This window comes from Cuculus canorus, chromosome 22 (assembly GCF_017976375.1).
Source record: "Cuculus canorus isolate bCucCan1 chromosome 22, bCucCan1.pri, whole genome shotgun sequence".
NCBI classification, from domain to species: domain Eukaryota; kingdom Metazoa; phylum Chordata; class Aves; order Cuculiformes; family Cuculidae; genus Cuculus; species Cuculus canorus.
This window is the reverse complement of record NC_071422.1, coordinates 8053434-8070504: the sequence shown is the minus strand read 5'-3', so window position 1 is coordinate 8070504 and position 17071 is coordinate 8053434. Positions and strand designations below refer to the sequence as shown.

The window sequence follows — 17071 nt, the reverse complement described above, 5'->3', positions numbered from 1 at the left end:
CCAGCCAGCCATCAGCTTACCGGGGCACCGCGGACCGTGCCCGGCGCTCGGAGAAGCGGCCGCGGCGGCGGCCGGCGGCGCTCGGAGCTGCCTGCCATGCCTTTGTCTTTGAGCTGACCCCTGCCCGCCGGGACTCCGCGTCCCCGCCGCACCGGATGCCGGCGCCTTTAACGGCGGCCGCTCAGCCTACCCCGCTGCGCGCGCCCGGCCCGCCCCGGCGCACCCCATTGGCTGAGGGCTCGCGCGCCCATTGGCTGCGAGAGCCAACCCCGAGCGCCCATTGGCTGAACCGAACGGGGAGGCAATCCCCGCGCGCCCATTGGCTGCGATGCGCCGAGGGAGCAAAGCCCGAGCGCCCATTGGCTGAACCGAGTGGGGAAGGCAATCCCCGCGCGCCCATTGGCTGAGCGGACCGCAGGGAGAGCATCCCCGCGAGCGCCCATTGGGTAGGAGCGCCCGACCCGCGAGCGCCCATTGGCTGCGCGGTGCAAGGCGAGCGAATCCCGCCCGCCTATTGGCTGAGCGGCGCGGGGGGAACGAAATCCCGCGCGCCCACTGACTGAGCGGAGCTCAGGGAGCGCATACCTGCACGCTCATTGGCTGCGCATAGCAGGGGGAGCGAATCCTTCTACGCCCATTGGCTGCTTGGAACACGGAGAGCCAATCCTGCACTCCCACTGGCTGCGCAGAGCAAAAGGAGCGAATCCCCGCGCGCCCATTGGCTGAGCGGAGCACAGCAAGCGAATTCCGCGCGCCCATTGGCTGAGCAGAGCAAGGGGGAGGAGCCAATCCCCGCCCGCCCATTGGCTGCGCGGACCCCGCCGCTCACTTCCTGTTTCCCAGTTACCCGGAGCGGCGGCGCAGGGGTCAGAGCGGGCGCCACGCCCCCCGCCTGCCCTGCGCGCTCCCATTGGCCGCGCCGCGCCCGGGCGGACACGCGCGGCTGCTGATTGGCCGGGGCGCCCATTCCGGGCACCGGGCACCGGGCGAGCGATCCGGCCGCAGCTGCGGCTGTTCCGGCCCACCGGGAGCGCTGTGGGTCCCGACCGGCACAGGCGCTCCGGGCACGGAATCACGGAACGCCCGGTCGGAAGCGACTATGGTACAGGAAGTAGTTGCTATAGCAAAAAGTGCAATATTTTCTCATTTAAGATAAACACCTTTTGATTCAAGCTAAATATTTTTGTTTCAACCTAAAACCCGTTTGATTCAAGCTAAATATTTTTATTTAGGCTATCTTGATTCGAGTTAAATATTTTTGTTTCAACCTAAATACCTTTTGAATCAAGCTAGATATTGTTATTTACGCTAAATACCTTGATTCAAGCTAAATACTTTTGTTTCAAGATAAATAACTTTTGATTCAAGCTAAATATTTTTATTTAAGCTGGTGGCCCAGTGGTGGCCCAGGTGGCCAAGAAGGCCACCAGCACGTGGCTTGGCTCAGCCCTGGTGTGGCCAGGAGCAGGGAAGGGTTTGTCCCCCTGCACTCGGTGCTGGTGAGGCTGCACCTCGAATCCTGGGTTCAGTTTTGGGCCCTTCACTCCAAGAAAGACCTGGAGGGGCTGGAGTGAGCCCGGAGAAGGGAACGGAGCTGGGGAAGGGGCTGGAGAACGGGGGTTCTGGGAGCAGCTGAGGGCCCTGGGGCTGCTTAGCCCAGAGAAGAAGAGGCTGAGGGGAGACCTCATCGCTCTCTGCAGCTCCCGGAAAGGAGGGTGGAACCAGGCAGGTGCTGGGCTCATCTCCCAAATAAGAAGACAAGAAGAAATGGCCTCAAGTTGCACCAGGAGAGGTTTAGACAGGATATTAGGGAAGTTTCTTCACTCAAAGGGCTCTCGGGCCCCGGCAGAGGCTGCCCAGGGAGGCGGTTGAGTCCCCATCCCTGGAGGGGTTCAAAAGCCAGGCAGATGGGATGGATGCTCAGGGATGGTTTAGTAGTGGAAAGAGACAGTTGGACTCAATGACCTCAAAGGTCTTTTCCAACCAAACAATTCCCCACCAGCTTCCCCTCACTCTGGGTCTTGGAACATCCAAGAAGCTCTGGCGACTCTGGGATGGGACTGGAAGCTGGGAGCGGCATGTTTACGAAGCACATGTGTTTTAACCTCTGCAGACATACATCTTCATCCAGTTATTGACACCACTCGGATTTCAAGCTGCATTCCAAGATAGAATTTAGTGCTTGGATCTAAGGCGCCTGCAGGATCCTGCACCGAGCAGCAGCGGGGAGAACACCACGAAGCACAGCCAACGCTTTACCAGTGCTCAGATGAAATTAGATCCAATCAGACAGCGAGGAGAGATGAATTTAGAAATAGATCTTCCTGATGATTTATTAAATATAATGGGTTAAAACATGTTTTAACAAACAATGCCCAAGGGACACTAGGCAGGGCTCAGGAAAGTTTAGGCTGGTAGGAAGATACAGACTGAGAGACAGATCCATCAGAAACAGCCTAGTCCGAACCCATCATCTAATTTAAGAAGGGTGAGTGTAAGAAAAGACAAAACGCTATCAAGGGCAACAGCAAAATACGATGCCCTCTGCCCCAGAAGGTCTCTCTTCTGGGTGTAGGACTAGAGAAAAAGCGAACCATCCGCTTGAAGGCTACTGAGACAGACAAGAACTATTTGTTAACAAGTGCATGGAGAACAAGTGCACCGAACAAAACAAGTGTTTCAAAGGCACTATGAAGAGTTGCATTCTGGAAGAAGTGGCCAGTGCTGTTGTTTCTTCTCTAGGAGCAACCTGAAGCCTGTGAGAGCTCTGGGTTCTGGCACCCACCCCGGGACAGAGCGCAGCCAACACTAAGTCCTGCCACCCACCTCTCAGCCCCTGGTGTGACTGGAGGATGACATGACCTCAGTGAAATCCAGCCCAACCAAAAAGAATTGCCTTTTCTCTATGCCAGATCCATAATGCTTTTCATGCATAGCACTCCAACAAAGGAAAGACACGGACCTGATGGAACAGGTCCAGAAGTCCATGAAGACGATCCGAGGGCTGGAGCACCTCCTGTATGAGGCCAGGCTGAGAGAGGAGGGTTGTTCAGCCTGGAGAAGAGAAGGCTTGGGGAGAACTTAGAGCAGCTTCCAGTAATGAAAAGAGCTCCAGGAAAGCTGCGGAGAGGCTCTTGACCAGGGAGTGCAGGGACAGGACAAGGGGAAGTTTTAAACTGAAAGAGGGGAGATTGAGATGAGATCTTAGAAAGAAATGTTTAGCTGTGAGGGTGGGGAGGCCCTGGCCCAGGGTGCCCAGAGCAGTGGTGGCTGCCCCATCCCTGGAGGGGTTCCAGGCCAGGTTGGATGGGGCTTGGAGCCCCTGAGCCAGTGGGAGGTGTCTCTGCCCATGGCAGGGGTGGGACTGGATGGGCTTCGAGGTCAATTCCGACCTAAAGCATTCTATGAATCTAAGCTGTACCAGTTACTGGAGACAGTTCCTTCTTGCTCAGGAAACGCACGAATCTAGGGAGACTGTATTTACGTGCAGGTGCTTTCAGAGCTCCCTGTGCCCTTGGCTTCCGAGCGGAGATCAAACAATCCCTCAGCGACCCACAGCTCATCCTCGACTGCGCCTTGGCTCCCCTCTACCCCTGAGCAGAACCTGGAGACACCACCTTTCGGTTTGTGCAGCGAAAAAAAACCCAGAGACGGGTAAAACACGACATCGCCAGCACGTGAAAACGATCCCTCGCGAGGACCGAGGGCTCCGGGGGCTGCTCCGGGGGCTGCCCTTGGCCCCGCTCGCAGCCCCGGCCCCGCTGGCTCCCGGCCGCCCCCGAGACCTCCGTCTTCATCCCCTCCGCGCGGGGAAACGGTTGGGTGTCCTGTCCTCACCGCGGTCCGCTCCCCACCAGCCAGTGCTCGCGCAGCTCCTCCCGCCCGCCTCCCCGGCGCGAGCCAATGAGCGAGCGTGCGGCGAGCGGCTCAGCCAACCAGCATGCGCAAGGCGAGCGGCTCAGCCAATCGGAATGAAGAGAGGGGAACTCCCCCCCTCCTCTTCCTGCCCCCTCCCCTCCGCGCCTCCAGCCGCGCCGCGCGGGGAAACGGCTCGGTTCCCTGTCCTCACTCCGGTCCGCTCCTCGCCAGCCAATCAGGGCTCTACCCTTCCCGCCCGCCTCCACGACACGAGCCAATCAGAAGGCGCGTGGCGAGCGGCTCCACCAATCAGCGATCCTCGAGCGGCTCCTCCAATCGGAGAGCATCAGGGGACCCGCCCCGCCCCCTCCCCTCCGGCCGCCCCCGCCCCGCGCCCCCGCCCGCCTCCCCCCCCGTCTCGCTCCCCTGCTCACTCACCGGCCCGGCCGGCGCCGCGACCTCCGTTTCCTTCACCCGGCGAACGCGCCGCCTCCGAGCCGAGCCGGCGGGAAGCGGGAAGGAAGGGGAAGGGGCGGTCAGAGCAGAGCGGAGCGCTCAGCGGACGAGAAACAAGATGGCGGCGGGCCCGTGAGGCGGTGGCGCGGAGACCACGCCCCTTTCCCCCAAGCGGCCGCACGGCGCGCGGACGCGTGACCCGCGGAGATCTCGCGAGACTTGGGCGGGAGGGGGGGCCGGAAGTGGTGGGGCGCGGTGAGGCCGAGGCCTGGAGGGGAGCGGCGGGGCCTGAGCCTGCGGGGTGGGGAGGGCTGCGGGTGCTCGGGCTGCGGGAGGGGAGCTTCCAGCGCTGAAAGGGGCTCCGGGAAGGCTGTGGAGGTGTCCCTGCCCACGGCGGGGGGTGGGGCTGGATGGGCTTTGAGGTCCCTTTGTTCCATGATTTGACCCCCAGGACTGGGCCCCTTGGGGCGGGGGGGCCGGGGCCGGGCCCTTGAGGGGCTGCCGGGCCCTTCTCCCAGGTGACAGGATGAGAGGGAATGGCCTCGAGTCGCACCAGGACAGGCTCACGTTGGAGGCTGAGGGGAGACCTCATCGCTCTCTGCAGCTCCTGGAAAGGAGGGTGGAACCAGGCAGGTGCTGGTGTCTTATCCCAAGTAAGAAGACAAGAAGAAATGGCCTCAAGTTGCAACAGGAGAGGTTTAGACAGGATATTAGGGAAGTTTCTTCACTCAAAGGGCTCTCGGGCCTGGCAGAGGCTGCCCAGGGAGGCGGTTGAGTCCCCATCCCTGGAGGGGTTCAAAAGCCGGGTAGATGGGATGGATGCTCAGGGATGGTTTAGTAGTGGACAGGGACGGTTGGACTCGATGACCTCAAAGGTCTTTTCCAACCAAACAATTTTATGATTCCCCACCAGCTTCCCCTCACTCTGGGTCTCGGAGCCTCCAAGAAGCTCTGGTGACTCTGGGATGGGACTGGAAGCTGGGAGCAATGTTTATGAAGCACACATGTTTTAACCTCTGCAGACACACATCTTCAGTTATCGACACCACCCAGGTGGATTTCAAGCTGCATTCCCCATCCTGGGAGGTGTTTAGAAGACAGGTAGATTTAAGTCCTCAGAGATCTGGTTTAGTAGTGGACTGGTTCGGTTGGACTCAATGATCTCGAAGGTCTTTTCCAACCAAGTGATTCTAGGATTCTTCTGAAGTACAAAACTTCAGAACTGCTACAAATTGGTGGCAATTTGACTGTTGTGAGGGTCATAATGATATTATAATTAGTTCTGGAAAGTACTAGAATGGGCATGGGGTTTCTGGGAAATGTTATACACAGATGTACATGGGAAATAGATTCTGTACCCAGCTCCCATCTCGTTGCGCACGACTGGTGAATTATGCCCTGTGCATCCAGCACTGTAATAAAGGATACCTGCTTTCTAAAACACAAAAATGGGTCTTGGAGAGTTTATTTGCTGGCATTTTCGGTATCGCTGGTTTGGACAGCCCCCAGGCAGGGAGCTGAATGCCCCGCTCCTGCTCTCTGGCCTGAGGCGCTGAAGGGCTCGGTGCCAGGGGAGGGTTAGGTTGGACATTAGGAGAAGGTTCTTCCCCAGAGGGTGGTGGAGCCCTGGAGCATCTCCCAGGGCAGCAGTCGCAGTGCCAAGCTGGACAATATTCCAGAAGTGTTTGGCCAACGCCCTCAGGGTTTGAATGCTGGACTCGATGGTCCTTGGAGGTCCCTTCCAACTCAGCACATTCTATAACGCTTCTCTCAAGCTTCTGATCCATCATCGCAGGGTCTCCGCCTGCTACTCTCTGCCTGAGCTGGAGCTGGTTCAAGCCAAAGTCTGTGCCCCAGTTCAGTCAGCTATCTCCTTTCCCAGGCACCGCTTTTCTGGCCCGGGGATGCATTGCACTGACGTGTGACTCATGCTGCTCCAGTATTTTCCCATGAAAAAGGGCATCCTGAACAGCGACTCCATCTTTGCCTCCTCACGGTCTTTCTGGTGCCCAAACCGTTCGCATCCAGTTCACAGCTAGAAAGAGGATTGGCCTCTTGTGCTTTAAATGTCATTTGAGACCGGACACTCGGGTCCTGGGTGGCTACTGCGCTCCCCTCACCCTTTCCCTGGAGTTCCCAAAGTGGGTGACGTCTGGTGAGGTTTCTGGATCGGTGGTTTCTGCACCCCACGCCGGAGACGAGAAAATGAGTCCTGTGAACACTCAGTGTTCAGATCTGTGGCTTCTGTTCCCTGACATTCACCCAAATGTAGGAAAAAGGACAAAATTTCTGCCCCCGCTGTGGTTTCAGAGCTCGGCTGCCCCGAAGGCTGCACGTTGGCACCGAAACGGGAGAGATCTCGCGGCAAATTCCTCCAGTTTTATTGAAAGTCTCGCAACTTCGTGATCTCAGGGCGCTTGCACGGCAGCCAAGAGAAATAAAAGTCGCGCTCGTTGGGTTTGCTTTTTAATTCTCACCATTTCTTAGCTCACCTCCCCTTGCTGTAATGCTCGGGGGTGACGATCCGTGATGCTGCACGGCCCCTCTGCAAAATGAGTCGTTCCTAAATCAATTAGCCGGCACGGCTGATGGCTTTGCTGCCAGGCTCAGCTGTCAAAACCCTCCAGCTGCTATTCCTGCCCTGCGCGAGGGGTTTCTGCACAATCCCTCGCTCCTTTTCCCGCTGAATCCCTTTGTTTGCCATTGCGCTGCACCGGGGATGCTCTGTTTCCTCCCCACCTGCTCTCTTGGCAGCAAAGGATGCATTGTCTGGAGCTGCTCGCCTTCCCGAGAGGGATCGCAGCCATCTGCAAACACAGAGCTCTGTGTCAGCCAGCCCGAAACGCCAAGGAGCCAAGAGAAACAAGAAAAAAGACCCAACAAATCACCCAAGAAAGCGCTTTTCCTCTCTCTGCTTGCACAAGCCTGCTCATGGCTTGCTGATTTCGCACTCACCTGACATCTGGTACCTGCTCGGCCGATTCCCTCCCGCTCCGGCGATGGGACCCCGAGGAGCGGAGCCGCGCTGGCGGCACTCGGGGACGCGGTTGGAAGGGCTGAAGTTGTTTGGCGCTTTGGAAAATCGGTTCTTGGAGCAGAGGGGGTGTGCCTGGCCATCTCCTCCCTCTGAACTCACCCCAGGAAAGCCGTTGCTTTGGGGCAATTATCCCCAAGTAAAGCATAAAAAAGAAAAACCTAGGTGTAAGCGATGGACGCGGACAGGCTGCCTTAGATTTGGGGGAAAAAAGAGGCTATTTAGTGCCAGATTTGGGGGTGCGTTAGCCCTCCAGGCTCCCCCCTTGTGTCCCATCGGGGTTCACACCTGATGCCAGGCTCAAACCCGGCTCCTGACCCTTCTTGTGCGCTCCACGTCCCACCTGGGGGGCACCTACATGATATTTAAGTATATTTAAGTTAAGAGTATACATCAATCCACCCACAAACACACACGCGTTTCTGAAGGCCCTGAGGATCTGGATTGCGAGGAAACCCCAAAGGGATAATTTGACCCAGGAGAGGTGATGGTTTGGGTGTTACCAAAGGGTTCCATAGGAGATCAAGAGACCTGCGGGTCAGTCTCGCTCCTGCTGAGCTGCGGCGCTGAGGGTCACCGGCAGCTTTTGTCCTCGGAGAGTTTGAGGTTTGAACTCTTGGAAAACCAAGGCATCCTCACCTTCTCTGGCCGCAGCCAACCCTCATGTTCTCCCCTAGTCCTCCCTCTCCTCCATCCCCCGGACAGAGACAACAGAGCTGTTAAAATCCCTGAGTGGGGAAATCCAGAAACTCAAGAGCTGCGGTAAAGCCACGGAGCTGAGCTCCGACGGGGAGAGCCCATTTCCAGAGAAGCCCTTCCATCTCGCCAGCGCTGGGGAGACCACGCAGCTCCAGCTCGGAGCAGGGATCCAGTTCAGCTCGCTCAGCCCCGCGGCAGGACGGTGGGTTTCCCAGTGCCTGCACCATCCCGACGGGGGGCAGAGGGTGCGTTAGACACACCGGCTTTCCCGGTAGGATACTGGTGAGCCCGTGTGACCCGATTGCTCCGTGAAGAATGGCGAAAGGAGGTTTTACAGCATCTCAGCGCAGCTCCTTCCCTTGTGAGAAGTGGGACACGACGCAAGAGCGAGCGAGCCGGCTGCGGAGCTGCCGCAGCACCGGCAGCGGGAGGTGTCCCTGCCCGTGGCAGGGGGTGGAAATGGATGGGCTTTATTATCCCTTCCCACTCAAACCATTCCATGAATCTGTGATTTCCCCCCTCGGTCCTTTGTGTTTTCCATTGCCCGTTACATCCTCCTCTTGCCGGGATGAGCAGCAGCCACAGCGGGGGCAGATCTCTGCCCTGCAGAGAAAAGGCAGCAGGTGGCACCCAGAGGGTCTGCGGAATCCCGGGGTCACCCCCACGGGGACACCACAGCCCCGGGATTTTCCGAGCCTCTTCCATGCGCTCCCACGGCCATCACACGTTCCCCCGCACCACACGCTGCCACCGGCACTGCAGCCCCAGAAAGCCGAGTCCCACGAATCCTCTTATGTGGGTTTTACCGGAGTAATCGCATTAAACCACCCCCTTTCACCGGCACAAAACCAAACCGTGAAGGAGAAGGTGGTGAGGAGCCGACAAACCGGAGAGCTGAGCTCCTTAACGCCTTAAGAGACATCAGAGATGGGAGAGCCCCGAGGGGATCCCAGCGCACGACCAAGTCGAGGGCTTTCGTCCATCCGGCTCCACGGAAGCGCTTCCCAGGGGATGGGTTGTGGGGGCTGTTGGTGCCACACGCAGGGATGAGCCCCCCAGTCTCTCCCGGTGAGGGACCCTGGAGCGACCTGCCAAGGGAAGTAAAAAAACCCGAGTCGGTCAGAAAGCTTCCTACCAATCTAATCAAAAACTTTGCTGTTATGACTTTATTGTTGCCCCAGAACTTCATGTTTTATCATCAAAATGTGACAGCTGAAAACCAGCGCCATAGCCTGAGAGGCTTCTTGTGGTCGAGGCACGCGTTTCCGCTCCCTCTCCCCCCAGAACAATGCGATCCCCGGACCGACGCTGTCCCCACAAAGCTGGACGTTTGCTTTGATGAGAAACCCTTCCCTACCGAGATATTTTCAGCGAGTTTTTCTAAATATTACTCATAAAGGCCCCCCTCCAGACAACCTCTCTCCCTCCCCGAGTTTGTTTATATGCTTTGAATTCTGTTCGGAAACCATCTCCCTACTTCAGTGATGTTTTATCCAAGTTTCCATATTTAGTTCTTTCAGCCGATCCTGCTCCGTAACCCGTTTTCCCGGGCACAACGCCGGGACCCACCGCCCCCCGGCTCTCCCCGCTGACCCCTTCCCCTCCAGCAGCCGCTCCGGGGGGATTTTCCCACCCTCCCTGCGTGAATGAGTGCCCTTTCACCTCCCTGCTCTCCATCCCACTGCGGGAACGCCGTCCCAAATCACCCCAAGGCCCCGATCCCGATGTAGGGAACGTGGCGAAGGCTTTGCCCGCGAGTGCCGGGTGGTTCCCGCAGCGTGGATCCCGGCAGCCCCCCCGGCACGGCGAGGACGGGGAGCCCGTCCAGCGGGAAATCCAAGCCTGGCATTATTTTAGGGAGAGACAGAGTTAAAGTTGGCAAAGGAGGGTTTGCTCATGGCACGTGGTTCCATGTCAGCCGCGGTGCGCAGCCTGCAGAGGCAACGCAGGGAACGCGCCGGAGGAATTCACCATGAGGGAAAAGAGTCGCTGCTCACAGAGAAATTAGAGTTTGCGTTCGGGGAGCCAAGGTGAGTCCAAGGGCAGCGCGGGAACCGGGGCTGCTGCTTCGCTCAAACTTTCTCCTTCGGAAGAAGCCAGGGTGTCCCCGTCCCTCTATGAGGGCCACGCTCGCGCTCCAGGAAAGACCAAAAAGGATCGGAGCTGGGAAGTTTGTGTTCCCAACGAGCGGGCACCGCGGCCACCCAGGCTGAACGGGACTGGCCGGCGGTGCTTCAGCTCTGGCTGGAGGCTCCTGATGGCCCGTGGGGTTCGGGTGGCGTCTCCTGGGGTCCAGGTGGCAACACTTGGGGTCCGCATGGAGGGAGAAGGTCAGGTTGGGAGCTCTTGGAGTGCTGCTGATGGTCATAAGGTCTGGCTGGCAACTCTTGGTGTCCTGCTGGCAGGTGCAGGGTCCTTGAGGACTGGTTGATGGGTGAAGGGTCCAGCTGGTGGTTCGTGGGCTGCAGCTGATGGGTGTAGCATCTGGCTGATGACTCTTGGCGTCCAGTTGATGAGTGTAGGGTCTGACTGACAGGTGAAGGGTCCACCTGGTGATTCTTGGGGTCCAGCTGGTGACTGCATCTGGATGGTGGGTGCAGGATCCAGCTGGCAGCTCTTGGGCTCCAGATGATAGGAGAAAGGTCAGGTCGGCAGCTCTTGGAGTCCCACTGATGGATGCAGGGTCCAGCTGGTGAATCTTGGGGTCCAATTGATGGGTGTAGGGTCCTGCTGGAGATGCTTGAGGTCTGACTGATGTGCACAGGGTCCGGCTGGAGGCTCTTGGGTTCTATTGGTGGGTGCAGGGTGCAGCTGGAGGTTTGTGGGGTCTGGATGATGGGTGTAGGGTCCGGCTGGAGGCTCTTGGGGTCCAGTCAGTGGCTGCAGGGTGCAGCTGGGGGCTCTCGGGGTCCAGTCGGTGGGTGCAGGGTGCAGCTGGGGGCTCTCGGGGTCCAGTCGGTGGGTGCAGGGTGCAGCTGGGGGCTCTCGGGGTCCAGTCGGTGGGTGCAGGGTGCAGCTGGGGGCTCTCGGGGTCCAGTCGGTGGGTGCAGGGTGCAGCTGGGGGCTCTCGGGGTCCAGTCGGTGGGTGCAGGGTGCAGCTGGGGGCTCTCGGGGTCCAGTCGGTGGGTGCAGGGTGCAGCTGGGGGCTCTCGGGGTCCAGTCGGTGGGTGCAGGGTGCAGCTGGGGGCTCTCGGGGTCCAGTCGGTGGGTGCAGGGTGCAGCCGGGGGCTCTCGGGGTCCAGTCGGTGGGTGCAGGGTGCAGCCGGGGGCTCTCAGGTTCCAGTCGGTGGGTGCAGGGTGCAGCTGGGGGCTCTCGGGGTGCAGTCGGTGGGTGCAGGGTGCAGCTGGGGGCTCTCGGGGTCCAGTCGGTGGGTGCAGGGTGCAGCCGGCGGGGTTCGGGGCGCAGCTGGCATCTCTCTCCGCCGCGGGCGGGATGCAGGCGGCAGCTGTCGGGGGGCACCCGGCAGCATCCCCCCCCCCATCGGCGGCGGCCCCGGCCCCGAGGCTGCCCCCCCCCGCTCCCAGCAGCCCGCCGGGGCCGGGGGGAGGAGCGGGACCGGGCGGCGGCGGCGGTGAGTGCGGGAGCGCAGCGGAGCATCCCCGGCGGGGAGGGATGGGGCTGCCCGGGCTGGGGGGGGAAGGAGGAGAGGGGAGGGGGGAAGAGGGAGGAGGGAGAGTGGGGAGAGCGAGAGAGGGGTGTCCTAACCCCCGATGCTCCCCCCGCGGCTGCCGCTGAGGAGCACCCGACACCCCTAAAACCATCCCCAAGCTCCGAGCAGAGCCGTGAGCACCCCAAAAGCATCACCACAAGCATCTCTGCACCAAAAAGGTGGGGGCCGCAGCCGTGACCCCAATCCAAGGGGTCCCCAGCCCCAGGTCCCGTTCACCGGAGCCTCCGGCGAGCAGCATTTCCCAGCCAGCGTCTCGGGAACGGGAGCGCTTTCCCGTATCATCCATCATCCCCGCTGAAAGCCCGTTGACGTCAACCCCGTCCCATGCGTGCTGGTCCCCAAGGCTGGGGAGATGGGACAGGGACTGGTGAAAGTGGGGGTCCCACCTGCGGAGGGGTTGCCCTGTGGTGCCAACCTTGCCCCGAGCAGCCCACAAAGCCCAGCACTCGGTGCTCTCCCGGCTTCCCGGTGTCTCCAGCCTGCGCTTCCAACATTGGTTTGGCTCTGCTGGATCCTCCAGGGAGGTCTGGGCAGGTGCTGGGGTTGGTTCTGGATGGAAATCCTTTGAGAACTGGGCAGGAGCGAAACGATGCCCCGCGATGGGCAGAGGAACCAGAGCCGCTCCCCGCTCTCCAAACTGGGGCTGCAGAAAGTGGGGCGAAGCCCGAGGGCATCGCAGGCATCGCATATCCCCACAGCTGAACGCGCCCGGGCTTGGCCTCTGCATCCGTGGAGCTGCTGCAGAGCACCGGCTGCTCTGCGCCCCAAAAGGGTCCCCAGAGCCAGGGCGGCCCCGAGGGTGCTGAATGTCCTGAGCTGCAGCGTCGTCCCCACAGGAGGGTCTGGGGAGCGCCGTGAGGGGATCTTTGGACGCTGAGCAAAGCCTTCATCTCCAGGCTGAATTGCACCTCTTGGTGCGCAGGGAGCGTTGCGTGGGGGCTGGTGGTTCCATTGGTGTGCCGAGAGCGGGAGCCCGCGCATCCCCTCGGGACCGCGGCGCGGAGGTGGGCTTCGCTTGCAGCGGCTTTGCTGCCGGGCTCAGCAGCTCGGGATTGTCCCTGGGCTGCAGGACAAAGTGCCCAAACCAGCCCTGGCACGGCCGGCTGCATCGCACGGCTCCTTCCCCGGGCAGTCAGGCGGCTGCTCCCGTGCTCTCACCTCCAGTCCTGGTTTAGACACGTGCCCGTTTCTTTCTACATCAACACTTCTTGAAAGCCCTGCGCCCTTCTGCTGCGCTTTCTCTCCCAAAGAGTGAGGTACCTGCTCCGAATCCCTCTGCGAGGGCAAACTCCTGCCTCCTCCCAGCGCTCCTTTCCGCAGGCGCAGCGCTCCCAGGCTCTCGCTCCATCCCCATCCTCGCAGCACCGGTTGCCTTTGTGAGACCTGGACAGAGGAGGAGATGGTGACATCTTAGTCTGCTCCTCGCACCCCAAATTGGGAGTCAAATCCCACTGTCTCCCCCTGCCCACCCCGAGGTCCGTCCCCTGCAGCTTCTGCTGCCCCACGAGCTCAGCCAAGCCCGTGTGGACGAGGTGCTTTGTGGGCTCACGCCTGCTCTGGCTGCGCCGCAGCCTCGTGGGAAGCATCGCGTTGATGCAAGATGCATCAATGGCTGCAAAAACGCCCGTTTTTCCTGCTTATTAAAACCCAACCGCGTGGCACCATCTCCTCGCATCCATTTCAATGCTCTTCAAATGTTTCGTCGCAGCATCTCACATGGCAGGGGAAAAGGCTCGTTTAGTAATTATTGTAAAGCGATTTGGTGTGGGATTGACAGCGCTGCAGCTCCGGGGTCCTCGTCTGCCCCAGGACTGTGGGGGGATGGTGGTGGGAGGCTTCCCAGGCTCCTCATCCTCCCTGCGGACAAAGGGGCTCCCGGAGCTGGAGGGCTCTCTGCCTGCAGAGAGCAAATAGCACCTATTTCCATCGTTGGGTGGTGGAGCGGTGCGTTTGGTCTTCGCTGTGTTTGGGTGGAGAGGGTTTGGTCTTCGCTGCGGGCACGCTCGTGCTCTCTGGGGAGCAGCACCTAACTGGGAGCCGCTGCTCCAGTGTCCCACCAGTCTGCCGGCGTTGTGGATCCCAGGGCTGCCCCAGGAGAGCTGCCCGGTGGCTCTCCGCACGCGGGGCGATGGGTGTTTGCGTGGGCAGTGCCAGGCTCCCGCAGTCTCTTGGCATCGCTCCGGCTCACAGAAGTCTTCCTACGGCAAGCAAGTTTTCTGCTGATCTCTTAAGAAGCTTTGCTATAATAGTGCAGTCTTAGCATTTAAAAAACTACTTTTTTTTTTCCCCTGCAAACAGCCTGTCCTCCCCCCCGGCTCCCGTTGGGCTCTGGAGCGAGCTGGGACCTGCGGGTTGGATGCAGATTGGAGCCGGTCAGATATCGCAGGGCCAGGTTCACCGTCCTGCAGCCGGACACGGAGCTGCGGGAGCCACAGGGGGTTTGTGGGGGGGTTGGTTGCCCATCCCGGAGCTGTGGAACCGGTGGCTTGGTCCCGGGGAAGCCCCACATGGAGCCGTAGCGTTGGGCACCTCCGCTGCGGGCAGGCTGAGGCGCCCAGGAGCAAAACATGGTCAGCGCTTTGGTTTGAACCCACGCGGACTTCAGAGCTCGTGGTCCATGCGGGGTGCGAGGCCCCCCGAAAGGCAAAACAAGGTTTGCTAATGCAGAAAGGAGAGGGAAAGCGGGGACTGTTGGGCGCTGGCTGCCGGTGGAAGGAAATCAGATGTTCTCTGCAAGAGGAGGAGTAGGAGCAGCAGAAAGCCAGAGCTGATAGCAGTCCTTCCCCTGGAGGAAGCAGCTCCATGAAATATTGATGGGATTCACACACAGCAGATGAGTGGTGTGAGCTGCATTGCAGAGCTCGGAGCCGTGCAGCCGGGAAGGCAGCGGCTGCCGGGTAACGGGAAGAGCTCCTTCCCACAGCCCCTCTGCGCCAGCGGAGATGGAACCAGCCCTGGTCCTGTCGTGGCAGTGCGAGCACCAGGCGAAGGGTTGGGCTCAGAGTCCAGGGATCCTCGTTCCCACCCATCGTGGGGCCGCCAGAAGCCCTGGGCTGGTTCCCAACGTCTCCCCATGGAGGTGGCCCAGTTTCGGAGCTGTGTGGCTGCGGCACCGCGCTCCCCAAGGCGGCTGCCGGCGATGGCCATGTGCCGGCTCGAGCGTGTCCCCAGCGAGATCCTGCTCCCTCCGAGCTCCTGCCACAGCCAAAACCCGCATCGTGGTGCGCCAGGGTCTGCCCTCTGAGCCCGGTCCAGGCAGCCCACGTGCAGGATGAGCCTGGACCACCGGGAATGCCTCAGTGCCACGGTGGCACCTGGCCATCCCCCAGCCACAGCCCTGCTGGGTGGCTTTGACTCCTCCGATTCTTTAATGTTGCCTAGGAAACGATGGGATTCAGCATAGATCTGATTTAACCGAGTGGCAGACGTCACGCAGGGACGTGGGGGAAAGGGATGGCATGGTCAGAGCTCTGGTCCGAGGCTCCCGGCATCCCGAAAGGGGTCTTTGGCCCAAGATGTGGCCACCAGGCAGGGGCAGGCATGGGTGTCCCCCCACCCAGTGAAAGGTACCTGTGGGAAGATGCCATGTCCTGCCTGTCCCTCTGGAGACAGTTGGTTCCCTCGGTGCTCCCGGATGGATCCTATCTGCCAGGAGCATCACTTCTGCCAGAGCTGTGGCCAGAGATGGATGTGTGCTTTGTTGGTGGGGGTGGCGAGGACATCGCCATGGTTGGATGCAGCTGGGACCAAGGAAGACGCATGTTCCAGCATGGGACACTCAGTCCTCGTGTGTCACGCAGTCACTGCTGTGGCTCTGGTGGTCAATCGCTCCCAGTCCATCCCAGCAGCAGCACGGAGGAGATCACCCACAGCAGAAAGGCTGCTCAGACCTGATCCGCGCCCCGGATCCCACTGCTTATCCCAGGAGAGGTGTGATGTGTCACTTGGGTCACGGCCTCCGTGAAGCCATCTCTTGGTGCATCAGGATGTCCCCAGGACACAGCACCGGCCGCTGTCACCACCGTCCCACGCGCTGGGCTGTGCAAGGACCGAGCTCCTCACCCACACCACGACCACCAGCACGTCCCAACCCGATGGAAAGCCTCCAGCCAGGCTGTGTGGTCACCTTCTCAGCAAAGCCCCGTGTGCCGGGGCACTGCCCACACAGTGGACGGCACAGGAGCTCCTGGTGCTCCTCTGCCATCCCTCCTGGAGAGGCTCCAACGCTGGATGGAGTGGCTGAGCAGCTCTGGTGTTTTGTCTCCCTTCTCCCACCCGAGCACAGGCATTTGACTTTTGGAGAACCATCTGCCCTGGAGCGACCCAGCAGCAGCACGCCACGCTGCTCGCCCCGTTGCCTTCTCCTCTTCCTCCCGGGTCCAGGCTGGTTATAATCCTTGCTCCCACACCAGTCGGGCACAGGCAGGGGCTGGAGCACCCTCGGGCAGGAGATACTCTCGCAGGATCCCGGAGCGCAACCCTGGCTTGGCCCCATCTGAGCTTCTCCCCTCTTTTCCCACAAATGGGACACATTCAGACCCATCCTTTGATCTCCCGGTTTGTGTTGAGGTTGTGCAGGAGGGTTCCTGTGGCGCCTCCCGATGCACAGAGCACAATTTCCTGACCTGCCCGAGCACCGAGGTGCCCAACCCCAGGAGCTGGAGTTACCTACAAGTTCTCAGCTTGCGTGCACTGAATCACACCTCTCGCTGGGCAATTAAATCGGTACGAGCCTATCAGACCTGGAGCAATTCATTAGAATTGAACGCTTTTAGAGGAAATAAGCCCTTGCCTTACTTGTCGATACAAGGAGGAGCACGCGTTTGTGAGCTGGGCCACTGCAGCTGCCCCAGCGTCTCGTGCCCTGCTCAGGACTGTCGGCTCCAGCAAGTTTTCTTTCCCCAGAAATGCTGATTTTAGGCCCTACCTGCTCCAGACGTCAGCAGTGCTTCAGTGCTTTCCCTGCAGGCTGGAGGCAGCGGGGGGTTCGGGGGCTGCAGTTTGGGGGTGAGAGGATCCACAGCCCCAATGCCAGGGCTTTCCAACCCTGCCCTTCCCTGGATGTCCACCTTGGAGGGCTTCGAGGGAGCCGCAGCCTCCAAAATCCCCTTTCCCAGCGAGGCAGCATCCCACGGGCCCCCCTTGCCAGGTGCTCATTTATCCCCTCCCGCCTCCTCCCACCTGTGATCCCCTTCTCACCTGCTGAGCCCCTCCCTGCTTCCCCACAGAGATAATGAAAATATTGAGTTTCCCCACAAATATTTTGTCCCCCATTTCTATCTCAGCAGGATTTGTGGCCAGGGCTCCCTCACAGCCCCAGGTTGCTCCTGTGCCGCCCCTCCGGACACTGGGA

At 60.2% G+C, this 17071-nt stretch overlaps 3 protein-coding genes across 11 annotated transcripts in view; 1 reads left to right on the top strand and 2 right to left on the bottom strand.

The window, feature by feature from the left end:
- NFYC (nuclear transcription factor Y subunit gamma) overlaps positions 1–4471 on the bottom strand; it is a 31061-nt gene extending 26590 nt beyond the window's left edge. For 2 of the 5 annotated variants that reach the window (XM_054086161.1, XM_054086163.1), the window contains exon 1: positions 21–199. The gene's annotated coding sequence lies outside the window, so the exon portion shown is untranslated. Of the gene's footprint in view, positions 1–20; positions 202–4296 lie in introns of those variants that run through there. The other 3 variants (XM_054086162.1, XM_054086169.1, XM_054086168.1) reach the window with 3 other exon arrangements.
- Positions 4472–5886: 1415 nt separating this feature from the next.
- Positions 5887–11469, bottom strand: LOC128854276 (uncharacterized). 3 transcript variants are annotated; one of them, XR_008453275.1, is made up of 4 exons: positions 10045–11469; positions 7637–9135; positions 7284–7466; positions 5887–7121 (listed from the first exon to the last, which is right to left on the bottom strand). XR_008453275.1 is itself a non-coding variant. In XM_054086170.1 (3 exons), exons 1-3 carry the CDS (start codon positions 10413–10415, stop codon positions 6887–6889), a joined length of 807 nt encoding a protein of 268 aa, XP_053942145.1. In that variant the 5' UTR covers positions 10416–11469; the 3' UTR covers positions 5887–6886. The 3 variants fall into 3 exon arrangements, 1 of the variants encoding a protein (XP_053942145.1); XR_008453274.1 differs by having other exon boundaries at positions 7284–9135; XM_054086170.1 differs by lacking the exon at positions 7284–7466 and having other exon boundaries at positions 8935–9135.
- The window catches only part of RIMS3 (regulating synaptic membrane exocytosis 3), an 81264-nt gene continuing 73963 nt past the window's right edge, over positions 9771–17071 (top strand). For 2 of the 3 annotated variants that reach the window (XR_008453273.1, XM_054086157.1), the window contains exon 1: positions 11553–11619. The gene's annotated coding sequence lies outside the window, so the exon portion shown is untranslated. Of the gene's footprint in view, positions 10078–11552; positions 11620–17071 lie in introns of those variants that run through there. The other variant, XM_054086159.1, reaches the window with a different exon arrangement.